Source organism: Setaria viridis, chromosome 7, assembly GCF_005286985.2.
Source record: "Setaria viridis chromosome 7, Setaria_viridis_v4.0, whole genome shotgun sequence".
Lineage (NCBI taxonomy): Eukaryota > Viridiplantae > Streptophyta > Magnoliopsida > Poales > Poaceae > Setaria > Setaria viridis.
The window spans coordinates 11346904-11374805 of record NC_048269.2 but is presented as its reverse complement, the minus strand read 5'-3'; the positions used below and the strand labels follow the sequence as shown (position 1 = coordinate 11374805).

The 27902-nt window shown below is 47.5% G+C and overlaps 4 protein-coding genes and 1 pseudogene across 4 annotated transcripts; 4 read left to right on the top strand and 1 right to left on the bottom strand.

The window, feature by feature from the left end:
• Positions 1 to 7312: 7312 nt before the first annotated feature.
• On the top strand, positions 7313 to 8481 carry LOC117865669 (senescence-specific cysteine protease SAG39). Its single transcript, XM_034749897.2, has 2 exons — positions 7313 to 7742; positions 7848 to 8481. Exons 1-2 carry the CDS (start codon positions 7313 to 7315, stop codon positions 8432 to 8434), a joined length of 1017 nt encoding a protein of 338 aa, XP_034605788.1. The 3' UTR covers positions 8435 to 8481.
• Positions 8482 to 8988: 507 nt separating this feature from the next.
• On the bottom strand, positions 8989 to 19518 carry LOC117864585 (uncharacterized; annotated as a pseudogene).
• Positions 12078 to 13866, top strand: LOC117865783 (UDP-glucosyltransferase UGT13248). The gene is made up of 3 exons (XM_034750021.2): positions 12078 to 12828; positions 12926 to 13310; positions 13396 to 13866. Exons 1-3 carry the CDS (start codon positions 12115 to 12117, stop codon positions 13731 to 13733), a joined length of 1437 nt encoding a protein of 478 aa, XP_034605912.1. The 5' UTR covers positions 12078 to 12114; the 3' UTR covers positions 13734 to 13866.
• LOC117865784 (senescence-specific cysteine protease SAG39) lies at positions 15969 to 17420 on the top strand. The gene is made up of 2 exons (XM_034750022.2): positions 15969 to 16447; positions 16536 to 17420. The coding sequence occupies exons 1-2, from the start codon at positions 16012 to 16014 to the stop codon at positions 17120 to 17122; spliced, it is 1023 nt and encodes a 340-aa protein (XP_034605913.1). The 5' UTR covers positions 15969 to 16011; the 3' UTR covers positions 17123 to 17420.
• A 4366-nt stretch (positions 19519 to 23884) lies between the features above and the next one.
• On the top strand, positions 23885 to 25041 carry LOC117864584 (UDP-glucosyltransferase UGT13248). Its single transcript, XM_072295046.1, is given in 3 exon segments — positions 23885 to 24468; positions 24470 to 24589; positions 24591 to 25041. Coding segments are annotated over 3 exon segments (648 nt in total). The 5' UTR covers positions 23885 to 24151; the 3' UTR covers positions 24802 to 25041.
• The last annotated feature ends 2861 nt before the right edge of the window (positions 25042 to 27902 follow it).

Sequence of the window (27902 nt, the reverse complement as noted above, 5' to 3'; positions counted from 1 at the left end):
GCTCCTCTGAGATCCAATGCGTTGGACTGACTGTATGGGGTTCAAGCGATCGAGTTGCTCGTACGCAAGTTCCGCTAGGTCCGCCAGTTGTTTAGTATACTTGTTCTGGGGCATCGCGGGGGTGATGAGATCTATGGATGCAATGGGGGCTAGAGGAGTATGGTGGTGGCGGGTTATGACTACTTCGAAAGCCTTGTCCAGATTCTAGATTGGTAGATCCGCTGCGAGGTGGTGATGATGCTATGCTCTCCCTGCGTTCCTTACCCTTCATCGAGTTCTCTGTTCTTCAGTTTCTTCCCCGATGACATCAGCTGTGTGCTCATCTTGTGAGATGTCATCTGGGTGGCGCTCGGGTCGATGGTGTCTATCCCTAGCATCTTCATCTTCTTCAGCTTCTTGCTCGGCAATGACAACAAAGACATCTCCCTCTGGGGAGAAGGTTCCTGAGCTGAAGGTGATGACTTCCGTGGAGCTGCCTTCTTCTTCGATGGGCAACACAGGAGCTCCCTCCTGGTACGCGAGAGTGTCGAGGTAGGCGATGAGGCATGAGTTGCCATTCCTGGCGAGAGCGGATGGCTTCATATTGGGCCAGTAGATGAATCTACCTTGTGGAGTTGATATGATTACGAGGCCCTGCTGCGGACCTGATAAAGGAGTGTCCTTGTCAGGATCCAAGTAGTAATTGAGGTCCTTGATCTCATCCGTATCAGATTGTGATCTGTACAAAGCCACCTGATAGACAATTGCCGCACTGCGGAGTCCGAACAGGAATCGACTTGAGAAGTAGTCCTACTCGCACGATGCCTGCTGCGCTAGCTCGTTCAAGTCAATCCAACTAGAAGAAGAAGTTGAGTTGTACTCGGACTCGTCCCGCCAACCTCTCACTAGGTCAGAAATTGAAAATTCACCAAAATTCTCGATGAGATTCTAAAAAGCTTCGCATTGGAGCTTCATGGTTGGTTGCATCTTGAGGGTCTCGTTGAGAATTTAGGTGCCGGTGTAATGTGATGGCGGAAACTATGCACCTAGACTAACACTAGCGGATTTCCCAGGTTTGCTGTGTGCCCACAGCACACGGTGAAGGCACAAAAACACTCAGCAAAGCATTTGCCGAGTGTTACACTTGGCAAATGTCACTCGGCGAACCCTGACTCGGCAAAGCTATCTTTGCCGAGCGTTTTTTGTCGAGCACTTAGCAAACCCTTTGCCGAGTGCTCAAACCCTCAAACCAACACTCGGCAAACAATATTTCAAAAAATATAAAAAAAAACCACCGCTGCTCGGCCGCGGCTCACCCCGCCGCCGCCGCCAACCTCCCACATGAAGCACGGCACGCACCCCAGCGGCACCACCCCCATCACTGCCACCCTCCTCACCTCGGCCTCGTACAGCTCTTGCAGAGACGATGCCGGCGATGCAGTCGGCGGGGAGGCGCCCGAGCCCGCGATGGTCATGCTTGGGCGCGGCGGCATTGGCCTTGGTGGCTAGGCGGAGCTGCTGCCTGATGGCGCCCATGTGGAAGATCCCGAGGTCGCCGTACTACCCACCGAAGGGATCATTTGGACAGTGTTTGTTGAGGTCTATGTAGTCAACACACATCCTCCACTCATTATTGTTCTTCTTTTGCACCAAGACGAGATTAGCAAGCCACTCTGGATGGAAGACCTCTTTCATGAAGCTTGCTACGAGTAGTTTGGCCATCTCTAATTTGATGGCTTCCCTTCTATTTTGGGTGAATTGTCGTAGGTGTTTTCTCTTCGGTGTAGCCTTTGGTTCATGTTGAGTGAGTGCTCGATCAGCTCCCTGGGCACCCTCGACATGTCTGCTAGTTTCCACGTGAACGCGTCTTCCTATTTAGGATGCAGCCCTATGCCAATCAGGGCTGTCTTGGATCTATCACCAATCTCAAGGTCAATGGCTTTAACGTCGACTTCGTTTGCTGGCTTGACCTTGGTTGTCCCCGACTTCTTTTCTGGTATCTCGAGTTCTAACAGGGACAACCTCTTGGATGCAGCGAAGACTTGCATCATTGAGTTTGGTACTTGAGTAGTTGCTACTAGCTCCATGACTTCAGTGTCACAGTCGTACGACTTCTTCAAGTCTCCACGCAGGGACAGTACTCCCTTAGGTCCCGGCATCTTGAGTACTAAGTACACGTAATGCAGGATGGCCATGAACTTGGCCAGTGCTGGTCTTCCAAGGATAGCATGGTACAATGTTTTGAAGTCTACCACCTCCAACTGGATGTACTCTATCTAGTAGTGTTCTTTGGTCCTGAAGGTAACTGGCAAAACCACCTGTCCAAGGGGTATAGCCGCGTTGCTTGGGAAAATCCCGTAGAACAGAGAGTTCGTTGGGGTAAGAATATCAGTAACGTCGAGGCCCATCTTCTTCAGTGTCTTGGCGAACAGGACGTTGAGGCCGCTGCCGCCGTCGATGAGTACTTTGGTGAGTGTGGAGCCTACGACCACCGAGTCCAAGATGAGAGGATATTGCCATGGGTCTGAGAAACTAGTCCATTGGTCCACCCTGGAGAAGGTAATTGGCACCTCGAACCACTTAAGGAACGTAGGCACCACGGGCTCAATGGACATTATCTCCCATAGAGTAAGCTTCTGGGACCGTTTGGTGGCAGTGCCTGGGGTTCCACCGAAGATGACATTGACTGTGTTGGATAGGGTCTAGAACTTGCTATTGTTCCCATCATCTTCATCTTCCCTAGCCTTGCCCTTGTCCTTCATGCCGGATGGTTCTGACGCATCCTTCATGGCTCTGCGCAAGCTGAAGCAATCCCACGCAGAGTGCTTGTAGTACGGGTGCCATGGGTACTACTTCTGCAGGAGCTCGTTGAACGAGGGCCTGTCATAATTCTTGTTACCACCATTCTTGGATGGGAACTATATCACCGCGACTGTGTTGTCTGGCTTGCGCTTGCGGTTCTAATTTCCTGAGTACTTATTTCATATGTCATTGTTGGAGTGATCATTGCGGTTCTTGTTGTTGCGTTGTCCGTTGTTGTTCTGATTGTTGTTGCTTTGGGCCTTGTTGCGATTAGACTCGAACCTTTCGATCTCCCGGTCTTCTTCATCCTCACGATTCTGCACCATAATCTTCAAGGATTTGACGTTGCCAGGGCATCTTCTGTCGAAGTCTTGCAACATCCAACGATCGCTGAGGCCGTTCTAGAAGCAATAAATGATGTCGCGCTCTGTGACATCCATGATTGTGGATTTTTTGTTGAAGAAGTGACATATGTAGCTTCGCAAGGTCTCACCTTCTTGTTGCTTGACATGGGAAAAGTCGATCATGTTACTAGGATGTTGCATTGCCCCAGCATAGTTGTTGGTGAACACCACCTTGAGATCTTGCCACGAGTCGATGGAGTTCAGCTCCAGCGATTCGAGCCATGTGAGTGGTGCCACTTCCATATAGATGGGGAAGTAGACTACTTTGGTGTCATTGTTTCTGCCAGCTGGTTGGATTGACAGCGAGTAGCACCGAAGCCATTGCACCGGGTCTTGCTTGCCGTCGTACTTGCTGGTACTCCGGTGCTTGAATTTCTCTGGTAGAATTGTCCTCCTCACTCGTCTGGATAAGGCGGGGAACCCATCAAAATCATCCCCTGGTTGATTAGCTTCCCGCTCACGCTCACGACGCCGGCCCTCGATGATGGTACAGGCATAGTGGCTAGCATTTATATTGCTGTGGAGGTCTCCCACTGGGCGTTCGGGATTCGGTGCACCCCCACGGTGGCCATGGCCTCCCGACGGTCCTGCCCGGCTTCCCTCAACTCCTACTTGACTAGGTCATGTGCCTCTGGCTTGACTTGGTTGCGTGCTCTAGCCCCCCCGGGAGGCCTATGGCTACTTTCATGCTGGCTCCTCTGAGATCCAGAGCATTGGACTGACTGTGTGGCATTCAAGCAATCGAGTTGCTCGTACGCAAGTTCCGCCAGTTGTTCAGTGTACTTTTTCTAGGGCATCGTGCGGGTGATGAGATCTATGGATGCGATGGTGGCTAGAGGAGGACGGTGGTGAAGGGTATAATGGACTACTTCGAAAGCCTTGTCCAGATTCTAGATTGGTAGATCCACTGCGAGGTGGTGATGATGCTATGCTCTCCCTGCGTTCCTTACCCTTCATCGAGTTCTCTGTTCTTCAGTTTCTTCCCCGATGACATCAGCTGTGTGCTCATCTTGTGAGATGTCATCTGGGTGGCGCTCGGGTCGATGGTGTCTATCCCTAGCATCTTCATCTTCTTCAGCTTCTTGCTCGGCAATGACAACAAAGACATCTCCCTCTGGGGAGAAGGTTCCTGAGCTGAAGGTGATGACTTCCGTGGAGCCGCCTTCTTCTTTGATGGGCAACACAGGAGCTCCCTCCTGGTACGGGAGAGTGTCGAGGTAGGCGATGAGGCATGAGTTGCCATTCCTGGCGAGAGCGGATGGCTTCATATTGGGCCAGTAGATGAATCTACCTTGTGGAGTTGATATGATTACGAGGCCCTGCTGCGGACTTGATAAAGGAGTGTCCTTGTCAGGATCCAAGTAGTAATTGAGGTCCTTGATCTCATCCGTATCAGATTGCGATCTGTACAAAGCCACCTGATAGACAATTGCCGCGCTGCGGAGTCCGAACAGGAATCGACTTGAGAAGTAGTCCTACTCGCACGATGCCTGCTGCGCTAGCTCGTTCAAGTCAATCCAACTAGAAGAAGAAGTTGAGTTGTACTCGGACTCGTCCCGCCAACCTCTCACTAGGTCAGAAATTGAAAATTCACCAAAATTTTCGATGAGATTCTTAAAAGCTTCGCATTGGAGCTTCATGGTTGGTTGCATCTTGAGGGTCTCGTTGAGAATTTTGGTGCCGGTGTAATGTGATGGCGGAAACTATGCACCTAGACTAACACTAGAGGATTTCCCAGGTTTGCTGTGTGCCCACAGCACACGGTGAAGGCAGAAAAACACTCAGCAAAGCATTTGCCGAGTGTTACACTTGGCAAATGTCACTCAGCGAACCCTGACTCGGCAAAGCTGTCTTTGCCGAGCGTTTTTTGTCGAGCACTCAGCAAACCCTTTGCCGAGTGCTCAAACCCTGAAACCAACACTCGGCAAACAATATTTCAAAAAATATAAAAAAAACCACCGCTACTCGGCCACGGCTCACCCCGCCGCCGCCGCCAACCTCCCACATGAAGCACGGCACGCACCCCAGCGGCACCACCCCCATCACTGCCACCCTCCTCACCTCGGCCTCGTACAGCTCTTGCAGAGACGATGCCGGCGATGCAGTCGGCGGGGAGACGCCCGAGCCCGCGATGGTCATGCTTGGGCGCGGCGGCATTGGCCTTGGTGGCTAGGCGGAGCTGCTGCCTGATGGCGCCCATGTGGAAGATCCCGAGGTCGCCGTACTGCCCGCTGAAGTTGACGTCCCGAGCCGCGGCGGCTGCCGTGCCATTGAGGGTGGAGATGAGGGGCGGTGGTGGGAGGCCCATCTTTGCCGCGAGGAGGTCAGGTAGGAGGCAGTGGCGGCCGGAAGGAAAGAGGACGGCGTCGGGAGAGGGAGGGGAGGTGGCGGCGCCAGGGAAGGAGGGGAGGGGCCGGCGCTGGGGAAGGAGGAGAGGGGCGGCGCCAGCGAGATAGGGAGGGAGGGGAGAGGGCGGCGGGCGGCGGAAGGAGGGGAGGACCGTGAGAAGGGAGGGGGCGGCGGCCGGTTGTTTTATACAGTTTCGAGTTTGCCGAGTGTCCCGATCGAGCACTCGGCAAAGATGTGTCTTTGCCGAGTGCCAGATCGGGACACTCGGCAAAGCCACATCTTTGCCGAGTGCCGGATCTGGAGAACTCGGCAAACTTTTTTTTTCATTTTTCTTCTTTTCCTTCTTTTCCATAACGTGTTCTTCTAAATTTGTTCCAATACACTTTGAAAATACCTTGTTAAATTCACTCAACAATATATATTTGATTTTTCTATGAATATTATTCCATTATTTTATGCAGTTATAGTGCAAATTCAATTTATATCAATTAAAATTCTATAATTGCACTTAATAAATTAAAATTATCAAACGGTTCCAAAAAAATACCAAAATTTCACATGAAACAATCTATGTTCTCTATTGCCTACAAAAAAGTTTTGAAGTCAAACCCGAATTCGACAGTCACTTTGACTCGAAATCTTACCGAATCCTTCTCAACGCTACAATTCTTTTTTTGAGATACTTTGGTTTGTAAACATCGTACATGACAAAATGTGCAAAATCTTCTCAATTTTTTACCATAGCCTCCACGTATAATATCATCACATCATGACAAATCTCATGATTTTTCAGACTTCGTTTGCTTTTTTTAGAATTTAAAAACCATTAGGCCACACGTTCGTAGTCGTGTTTCCTGAACATGATGTTCGAAATTTCTTTTCATTTCCCGGGTAAGGCCTCACACTAGACTCAATAACATGAATATCATTTTTCTACTTATTTTATTCTATTATTTGAATCACTCGCAGTTCAAATTTGCCTGATACCAAAAAAATTCTTGAAATGCAATAAATTAATTAAATATAGCAAACAGTTCCAGAAATATATCAAATTTTAACATGGAGTACCACATGTTGTATGTGGAGAGCAGAAAAAGTTTCAAGGTCAGAAGAGAAAAAAACTTATTTGTTTGCCGAGTGAAAAAAACACTTGGTAAACTTATTTCTTTGCCGAGTGTTAATTTTATTTTTCACTGAAATTTGAATAATTTTGCTACCATTTTATTCTATATCTATAGATCTGACAAGGAGCCTTAAAAAAGAGTGACAATTACAATATGTTTTTACTTAGAAGGTGGTGCATAGTCTTTTCCTTAAATTGAAAAATAAAACAGAGAATACAATGTAATTTTGCTATCTAATTTAATTTACAACTACCCAGTACATGCAATTAGACCTTATATACAGACCATTGCGTTGTCCTTTCATACTGCTTCTCAATCATGGTCAGCTTATACTAACGCCCAAACTATCAATCTATTATTATATAGACGTGTCCACACAGCATTCTATGGTTACTTTTCTATTTCTACCGGATTATGGGTCTCTCTCAGCAGATACCATACGTTTGTTCAGCAAGAACAAGCATATTTAATGATAAACTAACTTGACCTGCACGATGCTGATCGATTGACAGCATTCTACGAGCACCGTACCGTCGCCGATGTACAGCACTAGGATGACTATATAAAGAGACACCATGCTTCTCCATTCCACACTCCATAGCAAAGAGAGTGGAAAAGAAGCAGCAACCTGTAAGAAATTCACCAGAACTGATCATGGTCAGCTCCAAGGCTTTCCTCCTTGCCATCCTTGGATGCGCCTGCTTGTGCAGTTCTATCCTAGCAGCTCGTGAGCTGAGCGATGCGGCCATGGTGGAGAGGCACGAGAAGTGGATGGTAGAGTATGGCCGTGTGTACAAAGACACAGCTGAGAAGGCGCAGCGGTTTGAGGTGTTCAAGGATAATGTTGCGTTCATTGAGTCGTTCAATGCTGGGAACACCAAGTTCTGGCTTGCTGTCAACCAGTTCGCTGACCTCACCAACGATGAGTTCAGAGCTACCAAAGCCAATAAAGGTTTCAAACCAATTTCGACAAGTGTTCCAACTGGATTCAAGTATGAGAATTTGAGTGTCAATGCGCTTCCAACAACCGTCGACTGGAGGACCAAGGGTGCAGTCACACCTATCAAGAACCAAGGCCAATGTGGTATGCACATTATTTACGATTGATCATCCATAAAGTCTTATTTTTGTAAATATTAGTTGATGAGTTAGCTTGTGATGACACCTACCATGACACGATTAACTGCAGGTTGCTGCTGGGCATTCTCCGCTGTAGCTGCCATGGAGGGCATTGTCAAGCTGAGCACCGGCAGCCTCATCTCACTCTCCGAGCAAGAACTGGTAGATTGTGACACCCACAGCATGGACGAGGGTTGCGAAGGGGGCTGGATGGACAGTGCCTTTGAATTTGTCATCAAGAACGGTGGCCTCACCACTGAGTCCAACTATCCATACAAGGCAGTAGATGGCAAGTGCAAGGGTGGATCCAAGAGCGCTGCAACCATCAAAGGTCACGAGGATGTGCCAGTCAACAACGAGGCGGCACTTATGAAAGCGGTGGCCAACCAACCCGTGTCGGTTGCGGTTGATGCAGGTGATAGAACATTTATGTTTTACTCTGGTGGTGTGATGACTGGCACCTGTGGCACTGAACTTGACCATGGGATCGCCGCAATCGGGTATGGCGTGGAGAGTGATGGCACAAAGTATTGGCTTTTGAAGAACTCATGGGGCACCACATGGGGAGAGAAGGGATTCCTAAGGATGGAGAAGGACATTTCTGACAAACGGGGCATGTGTGGCCTTGCCATGAAGCCTTCCTACCCGATTGAGTAGAAAATGAAGTGATTAGCGCCACAAACATCTTTGCATATTAAATAACTATGTGCATTCTATACTCTCATACAGTTTGTTCTTTATGTATGTTATCGTACAAATATATGTGTAATTTTTATTATATGCTTATGACCCTTGTAAATATACTGGATGTTTGAGTACTACTTTGTTGAGCTCGTCGAAGTATTTAATGTTCATATAGTGTAGATAGCTACAGAATGTAATGTTGTAATCAAAGTATCTGCATCATTTTATATAGGTGGACTTGTGAGACAACACATTTTTCAAATAATTGCACCATCCACTAAATATATATTATATTGTCTCGGGATTTTTTTTAATGGAGGGGTTTTAATTTCTTTTTTTTCATTACATCGAACGACTCAAAATTGATGGGTTATGAACTTTTGATGTTTATGGTTTTCATTTTCTTATTTTAATTTCATATATGCACTATTTAACATTTCTTGAATCAAGAAAGTACTATTTGACTTCCAACCTTTTAAATGATAGTGATGGAATCGAGAGAATAGCCCTTTATATAAAAGGGGAACTACTTGAAAATCATCTGGATATGAAATATTTATTGGTCAATTTTTGGCGCAGAAAATCTTATGCATCTTTCTCCACAAAGATGCAATAATGGAACCAAAGCTTCTTATTTTTTAAAAAAGATGGTTTCCTAATTGCTAAAGAGGAATTGTTTCCTTCACAATCATAGGGAAAAATTAGTCACCAGCTGAAACATCATTAGACATCTACTTTGATAAATACTTGGCAGCAAATTCTGTAATATTCTTGTCAGAGCTGCCTCCTTCCTGCATAGCTTCTTTGGCCCTGTGCCTCAATTGAGCAGCATTCCTCCTGTACTCCTGCTTCCTCTCTCCTTCCATGACCTCACTTATACACCTCTCCACCTCTTCCCTCTTAACTAAACCCTTCCGCATGCGCAACCCAATTCCCCATGCGCTCTCCACATACTTTGCCGTTGTCGGCTGGTCCGCCCATTGGGGCATTGCCACCATTGGAACACCAGTAGCAATTGATTCAATTGTTGAGTTCCACCCACAATGTGTTAGAAAACAACCTACATTCGATGCACAACATATTGAATTTTCAGCAAACAATTTTTTCTCATTTCCTGGACCTCATATCACTAACTGAAATTTTGCTCATCCCATACCTGTGGCCTTATGTGACAGAACCTCAAGCTGAGGGCAGAAGCGGACAATCAGGCCCCTATCCTTGCACTTGCCACCGAGTTCTTCAGATAACTTTTCTTCCTCATTCGATCTCAACACCCAAATGAAAGGCTTACCGGAATCACACAATCCATTGCCAAGTTCCTCTAGCTGCGCCGTGTCCAGATTGGCCACGGTCCCGTAGGACGCGAGGACAACAGAGCAGGGCTCCTGCTTGTCCAGCCACGCCATGCATGGCGCAGCAGTGCTCGCGGAGAGGTCGAAACCGTAGGTCTTGTTGGATGGCAGCCGGCCGTCGTCGAGGTAGAACGACGGCAATGTCGGGCCGACGGTCTTGGCGCGCCATGTCGACTCCAGGTATTCTGCCTCCTGCTCAATCAGCAGAAACTTCGCATGTCACATGTGCTCTGTTTCTCGAGGTTTCACGTGAGGAAATCAACAGAGATGTGGTGGTTCACCGTTGGCTCGAGGTCGCGGAAGGAGTTGACAAGCACGTCGTCAGCGTGCTCCAGCCCGTCGAACTGGCTCAGCGCGGACTCCGTGAACGCCGGGTACCACTGGGGCGCCTCCAGGAACGGCGGCACGTCGTCGGGGCCCAGCTCGACGCCGAGCCTCCCCCGCAGCGCGCCACCGTCCGCCAGCGGCAACGCCGCCCGCCCCGCCCACACCTCGCCGTAGACGAGGTCCACCGCGCACATCTGCGTCATGAACGCGGCCGCCGCCACGCCGGCGCCGCGCGCCACGCGCCGCGCCCACGGCAGGTGCGAGTCGTACACGAGCACCCGGACGGGCCGCCCCGCGCGGGCCTCGGCGTCGAGGAGCCCCGCCAGCGTCTCCGACCCCGCCGCCTCCATCCGGCGGAGGTACTTGGCGGTGTCCGGGCACGACGCGATCCTGCCGGCGTCGAAGCCGTCCGAGATGGTGGCCACGGGGAACGGGCACGGCGCGGAGGTGGTGGTGGCGGTGGAGAGGGCGTGGCGGGAGACGACGAGGGTGGGGCGGAGGCCGTGGTAGGCCAGCCGGTGGCCGAGCTGGAGCATGGGGTTGGCGTGGCCCTGCATCCCAGGGAACGGCAGGAGGAGGACGTGCGCGCCGGAGGCGTCGGCGGCGCCGCCTTGGACGACGACTGTGGTGACCGCGCCGTCCATGGCTTGGTATTGGTGACGTTGCAGTGTCACTCCATGATCTGCTTAAGTAGGTGGTCCAGTGGAGTGGCGCGCAAGCTTTTTGCACATTCTGGGATTGGGAATGGAGAGTTGGAGACGGAGGTAGAAGACGAGGACCAGCTCAGCTCGTTGTCTTAAGGCCGTCGTCGAGGAATTAAGAACACAAGTTGGAATTGGCCACAGCATTAATTTACTATGAAAATTTGTGCACGTGATGGGTGGGCAGGTTCCATCGTGGGATATTGCACCTTTTACGTGCCAATCAAGGTATCTTGTGCACATGTGCAGATCGTGGATTTATACATCGACAAATGGTACATCAATTTTCTCAAAATCTTACTATGATTTTTCTCACCATCTGCACTTCCCAATAGGTTGGATTCGTCCCACTATCTTTTTTTTTTTGAAAAGCAGTTCAAAATATATCGTGCATGTATGTGAGTGTCTGCGTCAGAATTGTACGATTCGCAAAAAATGTTAATATAATTCTCTATAAACTGAATCAAACTTATGATAGTTTGATTTAAGTTCAGAAGCTCTGTGCCAAGAGGGAGCACTGACAACAATGCCAAAAATCTTTTTTGGGAAGCATTGTTTTGGAACCTTACCTGAGATATAATATCAACATTTACCACTTCAAGAAGTAAGTATGTGAAAATATGTTTCGTACCATGTTCATTTGATTTTATAACATATCATTTGTTTTTATACAATTTTATTCAAAATTTGAATAGTTTGATTTATGATGGAGGGAGTATACGTAACTACAATAATAAAGACTCCATAAAGACTTGGAATCTGGATATTAGTGCTAGATCATAATGGCAGTCAAAGAGTGTATGTTCTCGTGCCATGCGAAGTCACAACCTTCTTCGTGCAGCAAAAATTAAACCTTGGCTCCATCCCAACCGTTAAAAATCCGTAAAATTTTGGAGACAAAATTCGAGCAACAAATAATTTGCAGTCTTGTATTATTGAACCTAGTCCAATCACTGTTTCTCCCTTGAGACTTTTGGTGCTGTTGTCACTATCCCTGTCGTCGCTCTTGTATTCAAATAAAAATAAAAATAAATAATAAGTAAACTCCGCAAAGTCCAGGAATCTGGATGCGAAGTTTCGCATGATATTAGTGCTAGATCCTAACAGCAGTCAAAGAGAATTATTTCTCCTCGTGCCATGGGGCGAAGTCACGAACCTTCCTCCGGCTACAGAACTTGTCACTCCGTCACTTTCCGCTCGTCTGCAATTTCCATACAGCTTAGTTATCCTCCATAAAGCTCCCACGCAACCACAAAAAAGCTTGAGCTCAGTAATGGATAGCATGAGCAAACTGGAGAGCTCGGGCAAAGCGCTGACCACGGCGACGACCTCCTGCTCCGGCCGAGATCGCGGCGGCGCCCATGTCCTCCTGGTGCCGCTGCCGGCGCAGGGCCACATGAACCCGATGCTCCAGTTCGGCCGCCGCCTCGCGTACCACGGCTTCCGTCCCACGCTCGTCACCACCCGGTACGTCCTCTCCACCTCACCATCCGCCGGTGAGCCCTTCCCCGTAGCGGCCATCTCCGACGGCTTCGACGATGGCGGCATGGCCTCGTGCCCGGACCCCGTGGAGTACTGCCGCCGGCTGGAGGCCATCGGGTCCGAGACGCTGGCGCGGGTCATCGACGCCGAGGCGCGGGCGGGGAGGCCCGTGGCGGTCATGGTTTACGACCCGCACATGTCGTGGGCGCGGCGGGTGGCGAGCGCCGCCGGCGTCCCGACGGCGGCGTTCCTGTCACAGGCGTGCGTGGTGGACCTCATCTACGGGGAGGTGTGGGCGGGGCGCGCGCCGCTGCCGATGACGGACGGGAGCGCGCTGCGGCGGCGGGGCGTGATCGGCGTCGACCTCGGAGCAGAGGACCTGCCGCCGTTCGTGGTGGCGCCGGACCTGTACCCACAGTACCTCAAGGTGTCGATCCGGCAGTTCGACGGCATCGAGGACGCCGACGACGTCTTCATCAACTCCTTCCGAGACCTTGAACCACAGGTGATTCACTGAGTCATGTGTGAGTCATCAACTCAGTGATCACCTTCTGCTCTGCTCCTGTAACCTTGTAGGCTCACATGATCTGCTAACTGAGCAGGAAGCAGAGTACATGGAGAGGACATGGCGCGCGAAGACTATCGGCCCGACGTTGCCGTCTTTCTACCTCGACGACGGCCGCCTGCCATCCAACAAGACCTACGGTGTCAGCTTCTGCAGCAGCAGTGCACCATCAATGGAGTGGCTGGATGAGCAGCCCACTTGCTCTGTCGTCCTCGCTTCCTACGGGACCGTCTACCGCCTCGACGCCAATGAGCTAGATGAGCTCGGCAATGGACTCTGCGATTCCGGCAAGCCGTTTCTCTGGGTCGTGAGGCCCAACGAGGTGGGAAAGCTATCACAAGATCTTCGTGGCAAGTGCAGTGAGAAGGGACTCATTGTGTCCTGGTGCCCCCAGCTTGAGGTCTTGGCACACAAGGCAACAGGTACGAAATGAGAAAAAACAGAGAAGTGAACTAGATCTTCAGAGATACGTAAGGATATAACATCCTGCAATCTTTAAACATTCAGGTTGTTTCTTGACACACTGCGGATGGAACTCGACAACGGAGGCGATTGTTGCTGGTGTACCGTTGGTGGCAATGCCGCGATCGGCAGACCAGATGACAGCAGCAAAGTACGTGGAGAGCGCTTGGGGGATCGGTCTGCGGATGCTTTCTGATGAGAAGGGCTGCCTGAGGAGGGAGGAGGTCGAGAGGTGCATCAGAGAAGTGATGGATGGGGAGAGGAAAGGGGAGTACAGGCAGAATGCGGCAAAATGGATGGACAAGGCCAAGGCGGCGATGCAGGAAGGAGGGAGCTCAGATAAGAATATTGCAGAGTTTGCAGCCAAGTATTTGTCAGCTTAAAAGCATATTTATGCAGACTTGTGTTAGCAGTTGGTGCAGACCATCTGCTCATTCAGCTCTGATATGTTCAGGAAGAAATAGAGTTCTTTCAATTTCGGCTCTTTGCCGTCCTAATTTGGTAATTATTTTTTTATGGGAACTGTTGTCCATCGTAAACTCAAAATTCTTTGACCTCCTGCACAATTGCAAAAAAGAATAATCCAAAGTTCACTGCGCAATAAGGGCGCTCGCTAATCCCTGGGTGCTGTGAAAATTGTACTATAGAGAAGCTGCTTTCTAACATGGAAGGAAACACCTTTTGACTTTTCTGGTAGCAAAAGCACTTTTGGAAGCCCAAAACCAAATACACCCTTAGCTTGTTAATGAACAAGGTTTTTTTTTTATTTGGGGTTAAAATATTTTGGAAAAAGCCCAAATCACTACCATGTACTCTCAGCAAAGTTTGGATAACACTTAAAAATTTTTGTGTTTACTCAACCCCTTTCATTTCTTAAACCAGCTTACTATTGACCTTTAGCCAATACTCAATCCCGGTTTTGCTGACTAGGACCCTGGTTTACTAACTCAGATCTACACATCTAGCGTGGCAGCTGTTATTAAGATGCAAAAGAAAAATCCTCCAGCCAGCCCAGCCCACCAGGTACTGCCCGTCTGTTCTTGGGCACCTCCGTCCAGACGCTGCGCATCTCACTCGAGTCAAACATCGGTAGCTCATCATCATCATCTTGCCAAAATGCTGCCTCTTCAGCAATTTCTTGCATTTGTTGATTGATTCTCTGACCTCTAGCTATGGTAGATGGATTCCTCTTCTGGTTGCTTGCATTCATCTTAAACTTATTTGCTTCTTCATCGTCCTCAGAAGTGTCCTCATCTCCTAAAATAAAATCTTCATCTTCAGATTTAGTGTCACCTTCTTCTTCATCTTCAGATGCAGAGTCGTACCGAATCCATCTATTCTCAGTCACTTTGGTTGAACTGTAAAATGCACCATTAGTAAGCAAATCCGCCTCCAGGTCAGCAAATTAAAACCGGGTCAAAGTTTGGCCAAAGGTGAATAGTGATCCATTTTAGGAAACCACAGGGGTTAAGTAAACAAAAAATTGTCCAGGGGTTATCCAGACTTAGCTTAGCTGATAGTACAGGGTAGTGATTTGGACTTTTTCCAAATATTTTTGGCAACATCAAACAATATTTGCCCTTATATATCCACAAAACCTGCTTCCAGTGATGACCTCCTAGCTCAACATCTCGAAGAATGAAGTGTTAGATGCAGATAAACCACCTCAAATTGACGAAGTAATGATAACGTTGTGCACATAAAAATTCTAGGATGGCGTACTTGCTTCTATATCTGCCAATGGTCAAGAAGGATATACACATCACAGAGCCAATCCTGCACCATCCTTACCTTGCTGGTCTATCTGGAACTACTCGAAGCACCTTGGGCTGTCCTGGCTAACGAAGGGGGCGTTTTCTTCCCGTGTCTTATTTCAGCACGTGTCACATCGAATGTTTAGATACTAATTAGGAGTAGTAAACGTAGACTATTTACAAAACCAATTACATAAGTGGAATCTAAACGGCGAGACGAATCTATTAAGCCTAATTAATCCATCATTAGCAAATATTTACTGTAGCAACACATTGTCAAATCATGGACTAATTAGGCTTAATAGATTCGTCTCGCCGTTTAGATTCATCTTATGTAATGGGTTTTGTAAATAGTCTACGTTTAATACTCCTAATTAGTATCTAAACATTCGATGTGACGGGTGCTAAAGTTTAGCAAGTGGAAGAAAACAGGCTCGAAATGTTTAAAGAACTTGATTGGATTAACGTGCCTGCCTGGATACTACTATTATATTGCAATCAAACTTGTTCATGCCCCATCCAGTACGGAACACATTGTGAAACCCCCAAAGAAATTCTTTTGTACTCTTTTTATAAAAAAAATCATGTTAATCCTCCCTGCGATTAATCTTTCCCCTAGATGAGAACACTCACATAAACAGTGGTCGTTTTCAGCTGTAACAAAAACGTACGGAGTACGTCTCATGCACAACAGCAAATTTTTAAACCAATTGTGGCCAACTTGACGGCCACGCACGCCACCAATTAACAAAACTACACACGCCGTATAAGCGCCGTACCTCTTATACTACTTAAACAACATACACACACGAACCTATAAATACACCCACATACAACCCAAACCCAATCACCAAACAAATCAAGTTCAAGCAGCAGCACCTGAGCAGTTGACAGAAGCCAACCGGCCATGGCCACCCCAAAGGCTTTGCTTCTTGCCGCCCTCTGCTGCGCCTGCTTCTTCGCTGCTGTCTTGGCAGCTCGCGAGCTGAGTGACGACTCGGCCATGGTGGCGAGGCACGAGCAGTGGATGGCCCAGCACGGCCGCGTCTACAAGGACGATGCTGAGAAGGCGAGGCGGTTCGAGGTGTTCAAGACCAATGTCAAGTTCATCGAGACCTTCAATGCCGCTGGGAACCGCAAGTTCTGGCTTGGCGTCAACCAGTTTGCTGACCTCACCAACGATGAGTTCAGAGCCACCAAGACGAACAAGGGGTTTAATCCAAATGCGGTGAAGGTGCCTACCGGATTCAGGTATGCGAATGTTAGCACTGATGCGCTTCCAGCAACAGTGGACTGGAGGACCAAGGGTGCTGTCACTCCCATCAAGGATCAAGGCCAGTGTGGTAAGTACAGTTTGGCATAACCACAGACATGTGTAAATATTTATATTTACTGAAAACAATAATGGTGATCCAAAAAAAATGATTACAGGATGTTGTTGGGCGTTCTCGGCTGTGGCTGCCATGGAGGGCATTGTCAAGATAAGCACCGGCAAGCTCATCTCACTTTCAGAGCAAGAGCTGGTGGACTGTGACGTCCATGGCGAGGACCAGGGCTGTAACGGTGGTGAGATGGACGACGCCTTCACGTTCATCATCAAGAACGGTGGCCTTACCACTGAGTCCAGCTACCCTTACGCTGCACAAGATGGCCAGTGCAAGGCCGGATCCAACAGCGCCGCAACCATCAAGGGCTACGAGGATGTGCCGGCTAATGACGAGGCTGCCCTCATGAAGGCGGTAGCTAACCAGCCTGTGTCAGTGGCGGTAGATGGCGGAGACATGACATTTCAATTCTACTCTGGTGGTGTGATGACCGGTTCTTGCGGCACTGACTTGGACCATGGCATTGCAGCCATTGGTTATGGAACAGCGAGCGACGGCACCAAGTATTGGCTGCTTAAGAACTCTTGGGGCACAACCTGGGGTGAGAATGGATTCCTGAGAATGGAGAAGGACATCTCCGATAAGAGGGGAATGTGTGGTCTTGCCATGCAGCCATCCTACCCGACTGAGTAGTCAGTGATCCAAATGCCTCACACATATCCAGTACATCCACTTGTTCATGATGATTCACTCTTATGTATCTGTAAATTGTCTTAATTTGATCTGTTAGGTAATGAGTTTGTGCTTATGTAATGTACTCAAAATATCATGTTAATATTGTTAACGTGCCAAGACTGTGTTCAGTACTAGTCGTTCTGTTTATCGCTTTGAAGATTTGGAGTTCTAATATAATATGTTCTGCAATATTTTTTTGTCAGTACTTCTGAGGTTTGGAGCTCCCATATGCTGCTTACTTCATCCGTATGGATGCAACACTGCTTACTGAATGAGCTTCGTGGTCCTCTGAATTCTGCTTCAAGTTTTGATCTAGGCAGTAGGCACAACCAATTTAGTTGCTACGGGCAGTTAAATTCTTCTCTGTGTTGAAATCGAATAACCATACATGCAGGAAGCCTGTGGCATTTCAAGTGCAAGGAACTTTCAGTTTCAATGGCTGTCGAATAATCCACATATTTAAGGTCTGGAAGATCCAATAGAGCAGAGCACTTTCCAAGTACATATGACAAGCAAATTAATGCAGGCAAGTAGCACTTACAATCCACCGACAGAATTATTAACATACAGTACACATCCACAAAATTATGAACTATTAATACAGTATCATTATATCTTGACAATTAGTAACTTGAATACTTTGCGGCAAATTCAGCAATATTCTTGTCAGAGCTCCCTCCTTTCTGCATAGCTTTCTTGGCCTTCTGCTTCCACATAGTGGCATTCGCCTTGTACTTATCCTTCCTATCTCCATCCATGACCTCTTTGATGCACCTTTCCACCTCGTCTCTCCTCAGCAAGCCTTTCTCATCCTTGCGCACCCGGACGCCCAAGCCCCATACGCTCTCCATGTATTTTGATATGGTTGGCTGGTCTGCCCAGTGTGGTATTGCCACCATTGGCACACCATTAACAATTGCTTCCAGTGTTGAGTTCCATCCGCAGTGTGTGAAAAAGCAGCCTACATGTTAAAATTAGGTCACTAACTTTTTGCATTGCTTATAAGTTGGTCCCATTTTCCTTTGTACATAGAACAATAACCATTTTCCATACCTGTGGCTTTATGTTCTAAGACTTCGAGCTGGGGGCACCAAGAAACAATGAGGCCATGCTGTTTGCACTTGTCACGGAGTTCACAAGACAACTTGTGTTCTTCATTTGACCTCACAACCCAAAGGAATGGTTTTCCAGAATTGCACAATCCGTTGCCAAGCTCTTCCAACTGTGTTTCATCATAGTCGGACACAGTCCCATATGATACAAGGACTACAGAGCACGGGAGCTGCTTGTCAAGCCAAGCCAGACATGACACACTGCTGCTGAATAGGTTGAAACCATAAGTCTTGTTAAATGGCAAACGGTCATCATCAAGATAAAATGATGGCAAGGTTGGGCCTATTGTCTTTGCGCGCCATGTTAGTGCCATATAATCTGCCTCCTGCTCCATTAACAACACAAACGTGTTAAAAAATCTTATGACAGTGAAGGGGAATAAAAGAAACAGCACTTCTAGATGAAGAATCATAGATTATTGAGTAAAGAAAAGTGATTATGGAAAAGCAGAGTGTGGGAAGCAGCACTGAAGATTCACCGGGGCAAAACAACAAACAGATGCTGGGCATGGTGAGGCCGTGAGGGTAACCTGACCTTGGGTTCCATGTCGTGGAATGAGTTCACGAGCACGTCGTCGGCGTCCTCCAGCCCCTCGAACTGCCGCACGGAGACATTAAGGAACGCCGGGCACCAGTCCGGCCTCGCCGCGAACGGCGGCACGTCGTCAGGCCCGAGCTCGACACCTAGCAAGCCGCGCGTGAACAGCTCCCTCCCGTCCGTCACCGGCAGCGGCAGCCGCCCCGCCCACACCTCCCCGTAGACGACGTCCACGGAGCACGGCTGCGATAGGAACGCCGCCGTCGCGACGCCGGCCGCCTTCGCCACCCGCCGCGCCCACGGCAGGTGCGGGTCGTAAACGAGCACGCGCACGGGCCGTCCCTCGGCGGCCTCGGACCGGAGAAGCTCCGCCAGCGTCCGGGAGCCGACGGCCTCGAGCTGGCGCAAGTAATCATTGAGGTCCGGGCACAAGGCAGCCCCGCCGTCGTCGAAGCCGTCGGAGATGGCGGCCACGCTGATGGGCTCCCCGGGGGGCGGGATGGTGGAGAGCAGGTACCGCGTGGAGACGAGCGTGGGGCGGAGGCCGTGGTACGCGAGGCGGCGGCCGAACTCGAGCAGCGGGTTGGTGTGGCCTTGCGCTCCTGGGTACGGCATGAGGAGCACGTGCGCGCCGGCGCTGGCGCTGGCGCTGGTGCTCTCCATTGTTTGTTTGGTTCGCTTGTGTCGCTGTGAATGGATTGGCGAATGGGTATAAATAAGCAAGGCGTTGATTGCAGTGGGAGTGGCGCGCAACTTCGTAGGAAGCTCGAATTTTTATTGCATGGATGGAATCATGGAAGCTCCGTTGACTGGGTACTCGCCGTCACCCCTCCTCGTTTCTTTGTTGCTTCCTAAGCCAACAAAAGGCATCACCAGCCTGCTCCGTTGTCGCCAAGGATAATCAACTTTGGAGTGCTGCCGTGATATTTGATTAAGGGTAGCTCCGATGTTTGTTTCGAGAGATAATTGAAGAGAATCTTTCGTCCGTGCTTAATTTTACACGCGGTGCCTTGATTAAAAAAATTCTTGTTCGACTGGCCCTCTGTTTGCATCCTCCCTCGACTGCATCCTCTCCTTGGCCTCCTCCACCTCGGCCTAAAATGACAACAGTGCCCACCACCCGTTTAGCTCTTGGATTCTGAAATCTAAACATATCAGTGAATCTGGAGCAGTGACATTCTCATCCATCGCAGATTACTGGCTTTTTGAGGTCTCATTTCTAGCATTAGCTGGAAAAAGGTATAGGCTGATTGGTTGCGGCGGATCTGGATGCCTTGTTGCTGTAGATGACAGAGATGAGAGCATCGGGTTCCTGCTGAATCCTTTGTCTCATCGGGAGCACAATATCCTTCCTCGACTTCCAGCATCGTGCCGTATGGGTTCTCTCGATGCTTGTATTTTAGGCTTGGAAACATGCAGAGTCATTTCTTTTGTTAACCAATTTGTGGCCTTTGAAATCTACTTCAGCGCTAGGGTCATTGCTCGTATGCATCTAGTATTTGGGAAGACAATCTGACTGAACTACTATTCCCTCGGAAGATTTCTGGTGCAGTTCTCCTAAACACATGCGGATCTACTTGGAGCTTCATCTTCCAGCACCTCCTGAAGCTGTTGGACTTCGGTTATCATGGGTTCTTGGTATGAGCAACTCTTCTCTACTCCAAGATCAAGATCGATTGTTCTTTGTTGTCCGGGAGAAGAGGATGTACAGCTCGTGGAGCTGGGACATCAACGAGAGAGATGTTGAGGTGGTGGAATTTACTCTGCATTCATTCATTGGTGACATTTGGCAGCCTATTCCCTGGGAGATAGCTCCAGAGTTCTAGAATAAGATCATCCTATTTGGACTTGACAAGTGTATTGTTGTACAAGAGCATGCCATTTGTGGCTTGACTAACTTGAAGGAAAATCACATTTATTTCCTAGGCAGAGTTCTAGAATAAGATCATCCTATTTGGACCTGACAAGTGTATTGTTGTACAAGAGCATGCCATTTGTGGATTGGCTAACTTGAAGGGAAATCACATTTACTTTCTAGAAAATGATGTGCATGATGAAGAGTCGCAATACTGGCTCTACCAACAGGGAGTAAGAAATGTAGCAGGCGTCAACAATGATCCTACGATTCGCATTATGCAGGTTCCTGGGAATTGGATTTGGTCACGAGGAATATGGTTGTTGCCTAGCTATGAGTAGAGCAAGTGATCTGACGTGCTGTCTATTGTATTTTCAGACCACGTATTTGTATATAGTACCAATATTTATATTATTAGTGTTCCTCAATTATGTAGCGTATCTGAATTATGAATGGTAAATATGCTGGAATCAAATTGAAAGTAGATTAAACAAAAGTGACATAATTAGATGGCATGTCATAGTCATTCATCACTATAAAGTGCATAGCATCAACAAATTTCATAAGATAGCATGTCATAGCCATTTATCATTACAAGTTTCATAATAATCGTTAATAGCTATAATCATTAATAAACTAGTGGTAACAATATTGTTTTATGACGTTTTCGCGGAGTTTAGATCATCACAAAACCACCATGTAACAATGAGTGATGATTTCTGTTTCGCTACAGTGGCAACTTTTATGACGTTCCGTAACTTTGTCACTAAATTTACTCAATGACATTTTCAGCCAGAAATGTCATAGATCTATGACGAGAACAAATATGTCATAAAATTTTCATAATAAATCAACACATTTCTTATAGTGTAGCGTCTACACAATGCTGTTGACTGTCAGGCTCCTCCAACGGTGAGCCATGGCCTTCTGCCTCCCTTCCCGTCCTAGTGCCGCAGGTTTCAGTAGCGAAGTTGTTTTTCCACTGACCATGCACTCTGGTTTCAAGTTTATTTGCGATTATTTTTGTTATAGTCACTATTGCAAGTAACACCTGTTGAGTTAGCAAGTACATATCCAATCTACCAAATTTTTTGTAGAAAATGGAAATATATTTAGCCTCTACGATAAACACACACAACCAAGTTCTTACAGTCTTCAGCTCAATAGTTGATCACAAGTAAATAAAAAGGAAAAATTGGACATAAATAAAAGGTAGTAACCTTAAACAATGTCTATTATTGCTTATCCATCCATTCCTAGTGAAAATGCACAATGCGTTCAATGCTTTGCTCGCCAAATGGGCGGTCTCCCTTTATCCCCACACCATCCATGAGCTCACCGAACACCTCGACACAAGAGCTCCAACTTCCGATGATATAGTTTGAGCTCTCAAATTCTAAAGTCAGTATACATTCCTCGTACCTTACCAATCTTCTGGTAAGGAATGTCAATTCTTCTTTGATACTGGATAACTGTTACTTGCCGAATCAGTATTGTGGTGAATTGAATTGGGAAGATCTATAGGATTAGTTGAGCTTTCAGTTTCATTGCTTTGCACGTTTAAGCAATGATAGTTGTGGTACACAATCTAAGTTAATAGTCTTGCCTGGTGAATAGATTATCTGTTGAGTTAATTTTGAAATTTCTTATTGATTTCTGCAACATCGTTGATGTGTTGCCCCTGTGTATATTGTCTTGCAGACCAAAGCTGCATTCTGTTAGTAAGTAGATATATCAACTGATGGCACCATCTATCTTGAGATCGGGCACTACATTGGCCAGGCACCATCTGTGCCACGAATATGGGCCTATGGGGTGCTACTAAAGGTTTAGAAGCGAAGATGCAAGAGTCAAAAATTGGTGAAATGATTGTAAGCACAACAGAAATTGGTGATATGATTGCAAGCAGAATAAGTTGTGGACTAGGATTCAGATATTGGTTGTGAACAGGTTGGGTACTACTAAAGATTTATGTGGTGTTGTAGTTGGCTTCATGTGGATATAAATGGGCTGTACAATACTGTTTTGAATTGGGATAATAGAAAAAGTGAAGTGCAGGTTGATTTTGTATTTCAGAATGCAAGTAATGTGCAATGAACATATCAGGGCCTCCTCTTTTTTTTGCACTCATCATTAGTGATGCATTGTTTTACAAAAAACATGTCACTGACTCTTACAAGTGACGCAATTTTGGATAAAATGTGTCACTGCTATGAACTTAGTGACGCAAACTCTTATTAAACGCTTCACTAGTGATCTATTAGTGATGTGGATAGTATAAACACCGTCATTGGTAAGTCAAATTAGTGACACGGTTTATTAGAAAATGCGTCATTGGTAAGTCACATTAGTGACACAAACATTCATAAAAACATGTTACTAGTAAGTCATATTAGTGATGTGGTTTATTAGTAAACCACATCACTGCTATTAATATTAGTGACACGAACGTTCACAAAATGCGTCAAAGTGATATTTATTAGTGACGCGGGTTATATAAAATATATCACTGGTAAGTGTCTATTACTGACGGGTTGTGTTTCATGACTAATGTGGATCATAGTAGTCACGCAACTAAGTTCCATTACCAATTATGAATTTAGCCGTCACTAATGTATGCATTTTGGCGTAGTATGTTTCCAAATTTTCTTCTAAAGCCCAAACCAATCACCTCATCCCGAATGACCTGGAATGTTTTGCCTTGCTGATATCAGATTTCATTTTCAAATACAATGATTGATCCAAGTGTCTTCATGGAAAACTAGTTTTTGTTTCCATTCTACATCAAAAAAATTCTACCCCTTGCATACAATAATTTTACATAACTAAAACTTTTCCCACACTAGGAGAAATTAAGTATAATCTCTTATGAAAAGAAATCCTATGTCCATATAGATATTTCTTTCTGAACAAACTACTATACAGATCACGTGTATCATGTTTGAAAATCCATTTTGTTTAGAGTCAAGTGCCCATAGGTTCATAAGCGCCCCGTTGGTTCCAAAATCTTTTAGCCTTTGACTTTTGAATGCAACGTTTGACAATTCTTTTTTAATATTCTTCTTATTCAAACATTATGTGCAAATATGAAAGTTTATAAACCACGCTTAATGTATCATTATTTTAAAACAAGTATTGTCAAAAAGGTACTGCAATGTTTGTTGTCTGAAACAAACAAGTGATGCAGCAGCGCCGTTCTTGTGTTGGGCTAGGAAGAAACCACGAAGTGGAGGGCGGAACAGCGGCAACCCATATATGATAGTTGATAGCGGAACGTGAACCTCGAGCTCACGAGTCAAAAGAGCTTGGCCAATCGCCATCAGTCCACGCAAAAATTGTTGACGTTGCCGCGACGGCAGAAGAAGAACCTTGCGCGCCACTCCACTGCCCGACAGCCACGACTATTTAACTCTCCCGTTCACCGCCGCCACACCACACCGTACCCAAGCGAGAAGCCAATAACCGAGGCACCATGAGCCAGCATGGGGAGCCTGAGCGGCAGCACCACCTCACCTTCCTCCTCGTCCTCCTCCTCCGCCGCCTCCAACGAGAGCCGCAGCCTCTGGGGCGTGCACATGCTGCTCCGGCCGGTCACGGGCGCGCAGCGCCACATCAATCCGATGCTCCAGCTCGGCCGCCGCCCCGCGCACCACGGCCTCCGCCCCACGCTCGTCAGCACCCGGTGCGTCCACTCCACCACCGACACGCACCCGCTCAGCCCCTTCCGCGTCGACGCCATTTCCGACGGCTTCAATGACTGCGGCGCGGACGGGTGCCCCAACCTCGCCCAATACTGACGTCGGGTCGGGGACGCAGGCGGAGCTGCTCCGAGCCTCCGATCCTGTGGCCGACGCCGAGGGCCGCCGCCTCCTGCGCGGGCTCGTGTACGACCCGCGCCTCCCGTGGGCGCGCCGGGTGGCGGGCGTCGCGCGCGGCCGCGGCGCTCCTGTCGCAGCCGTGCTCCGTCGACCTCATCTACGGCGAGTTGTGGGCGGGGCGGCTCTCGCTGCCGGTGACGGACGGCGTCGAGCTGTATGACCTGCTTGGCGTGTATCTTGGGCACGCTGACGTGACGCCGTTCCTCGCGAAACCGGCCAGGCTGGTGCCCTACGAGCATTCATCATGTCGATAATAAACATCTGGTTGGAATGTGTTTGCTTGCTATCATAACCAGTCTTTAATCCCGATGGAATTGCGCCTTCCAAAATGCTGTAGGAGGCCAAATATATTGCCATTTTTTATGTGTCAGCGCTCAGCAACTATTGTAAAAACAAATTTGTATGTTGTGTGTCATTTGCTTATTTTACATAATAATTTTGCATTGTAACTTGTTGTCACACCCGATTTTAAGGACAAAATTGAGTGCATTAAACACATGTGCATCAGGATCAAGTTACATGTACGGCAATAGTGAATAACAAAGACAGTGCCAAAGCGAATAGAGAGAGTATTAGACATTATTACATGACTGAAAGTCTCAATAAAACATAAGCCTAATTTATTACGCAGCGGAACTCCAAAGACGACGACGACCCCATAGGCAACTGACTGAAGAAACGTACGCCTAGAACTCCTCAAAGTCGTGTAGATACTCCTCTTCCCAATTAGCTTGGTCTGAACAGCGGTTATGCAAGGGTGAGTACACTTATGGTTGGTACTCAACAAGCCGTGGGGAATAGTGTAGTGTAAGGCAAACCAAGGTATGGCTAAGGCATAATTAGCATTCGCTTTTAATTAAGTTGGTCAAGTTTTATTAGCAATTAACTAAGTATAAGTTCATACCACCCGAAATTAAACATGATCATAAATAAAGTCAACAACATATGCATGTAATGACAACAAATTAAATCCATCTTCCGATAATATTATCATGTGAGGGTCCAGGCCGCTCTTAACCGTGAGCATGGCTGATCGATCAGTTTTGCACTCTGCAGAGGTGGCACATCTTTACCCACAAGTCGCGTAAAAGTTCGAAAGAACTTTGGACCCAACCATGCGGTGTTTGCAAGGCACCATACCACACTTCCGAGGTGTGATTGCATAGGGACGCTACGAGGCCTTTACAAAGATTCATTAGTCAGTGGTAACCTGCTAAGGTTTCGGTGTCTGGCGTGCACCACCCATCCTAGGCAAAAATGCAACGACTCAGTCCCCCCTCTTGCCTCATCACGAGTAAGGTCACCCCAGACTAAGGTTTCTAATTATTCAGCCAAGACCAGAGCCATTTAGTCTTGTGGTAGCACTGTTTTCCTGGGTGGTCGCTCCATGTTCCGATTAATCATACATGATCTTGTATTAATGAAAGGTATAACGGAAGTAAAGCAAGATTAAACATTGTGTTTAGTTAAACCACCATACCAAGTAAGCACTAAGCATGAACTACCCAACATAAAGTAAACCGATTGGTGTAGGCAAAGGTAAATCAATCTAGGCGAACCTTAATTGGGACCCATCAATTTAATCTTAACATGTGCATAGCATAAATGTTGAGTACGAGAAAATAAAGGTGCATAGGACGAAAAGTTGTGATCAAGGATACGACTTGCCTTCTTGGCCTTGCTCCTGCTGTTCGTACTCCTCGAAGGCTTGGTCTTCAACTCCCTCGAACTTGGGGACGTCTACACGCGTCACACGGGCACATACAAGCAAACATGGGCAAAAAGTAAGAAAACAGTACACCAATCATAGTTAAACAGAGAAAATAAGCTTGAAAAGTTGATCTACGCTTCAAAACGAACACGTGGATATAAAGAACGTGAAAAACGGAGTTAAGATGCAAAAGATATGATTAAAACAAGATCCAGGGACTTTTCTGTGAGAAAAACAAAACTTTTAGGGCCTATCCGCGAAAACCGAGGGCTTATACGTAATTATGCGTATAAACCGAAGGTCTAACGTGCAAAAGCTCAAATCCGGATGGCGGATTAATTTCTAGAAAGTTCAAGGGTTAAACCGAAAAGTGCGAGGGCAGATCTGTGAATATTTTTCAACGCGATCTGGACCGCGGGTTGATTTGTGGAAAAGGCGGGGGCTTAAAAGCAAAAGCGACACGACGCGGCGCGGTTGACCGTTACGCGGCCGGATTGACTCGCGATCGGCCGTCGGATCAAGATCTGACGGTCGCGGTGATCCGCGACATCGCGGCAGCGGCGGCGAGCGATGGCGAGCGGCGGCGGGGTCGCCGGAGTAAGCCGAAACGGCGCTTTTCGGCTTACTCCGGGGCACGGCTTGGCGCGCGGATTGCACCAGAAGAGAGAGGAGGTTGCGGCGAACTTGTTTTGGGGGTCCTTGGTGACCGGAGCTTACCGGAGGCGGCGCTTGACGGCGGGGAAGAGGCGGCGGCACGGGAGCTCGGGCGCTAGGGTTTTGGGGGCTTCGGCGTGGGTGTTGGAGACCGGGAGGGGTGTGGCGGAATCGTCCAACTTAAGCTGGTTTAAGTGCGCCTAATCGCTGTTGGAAGAGCAATTATCCGAAACGCACCTAAAACAGCATAAGTCCGGTAGTCCGTCGAGTGTCCCTAGGACTTCTCGAAGGATCCACGGCGTGTCTCATAACCATACATCAGGACAATATCCGCGATGGGATAATATCAACAAACATTACATTTTTACATACATATAAAAGGTACGAGTTATTACAAGACATAGGTTGAAACAAACTTAGTGATGCAGAGTTAGACAAAGCTCTAAGATTTAAACATAAATAGTTCAGGAGAAGATGCGCAAGTAGAGCTTTTTCTCTAGGGTATTGTGAGACTCAGGTCAATACCCTAGGGCTTCGGGGTCTCCTCCTCGGTAGACTCCTGTGGAGCTTCTGAAAGATAGCCACAAGGGGAAAACCCTGAGTACGGGGTACTCAGCAAGTCTTACCCGTCTAACCAATATAATAGTTTTCTTTGGAATGCATGCCAGCTTTTGGGTGTGTTTGGCTGACACAAATTTTTGCCGAAAAGCTTACTACGAGTAATGCCTTAGTTTTATCTTTTATTTAGGTTAAGTCATTACCTAACCATTCTAAATGATAGCAAAAAGTAAAAACAACCATAACTGCTAAATCATACATCAGTTGATAACATAAGGATATATATATTGCATGAATTGATACTACGATGCTCAACAGTGATCAAGTGCATTCATAATCGAGAATTGCGGCGATCCGGATCTAATTACATCCTGCAGGAGAGTACCCTGATCACCAGCGTTATACGACTGTCCAGGTCGTATCTAACAACCT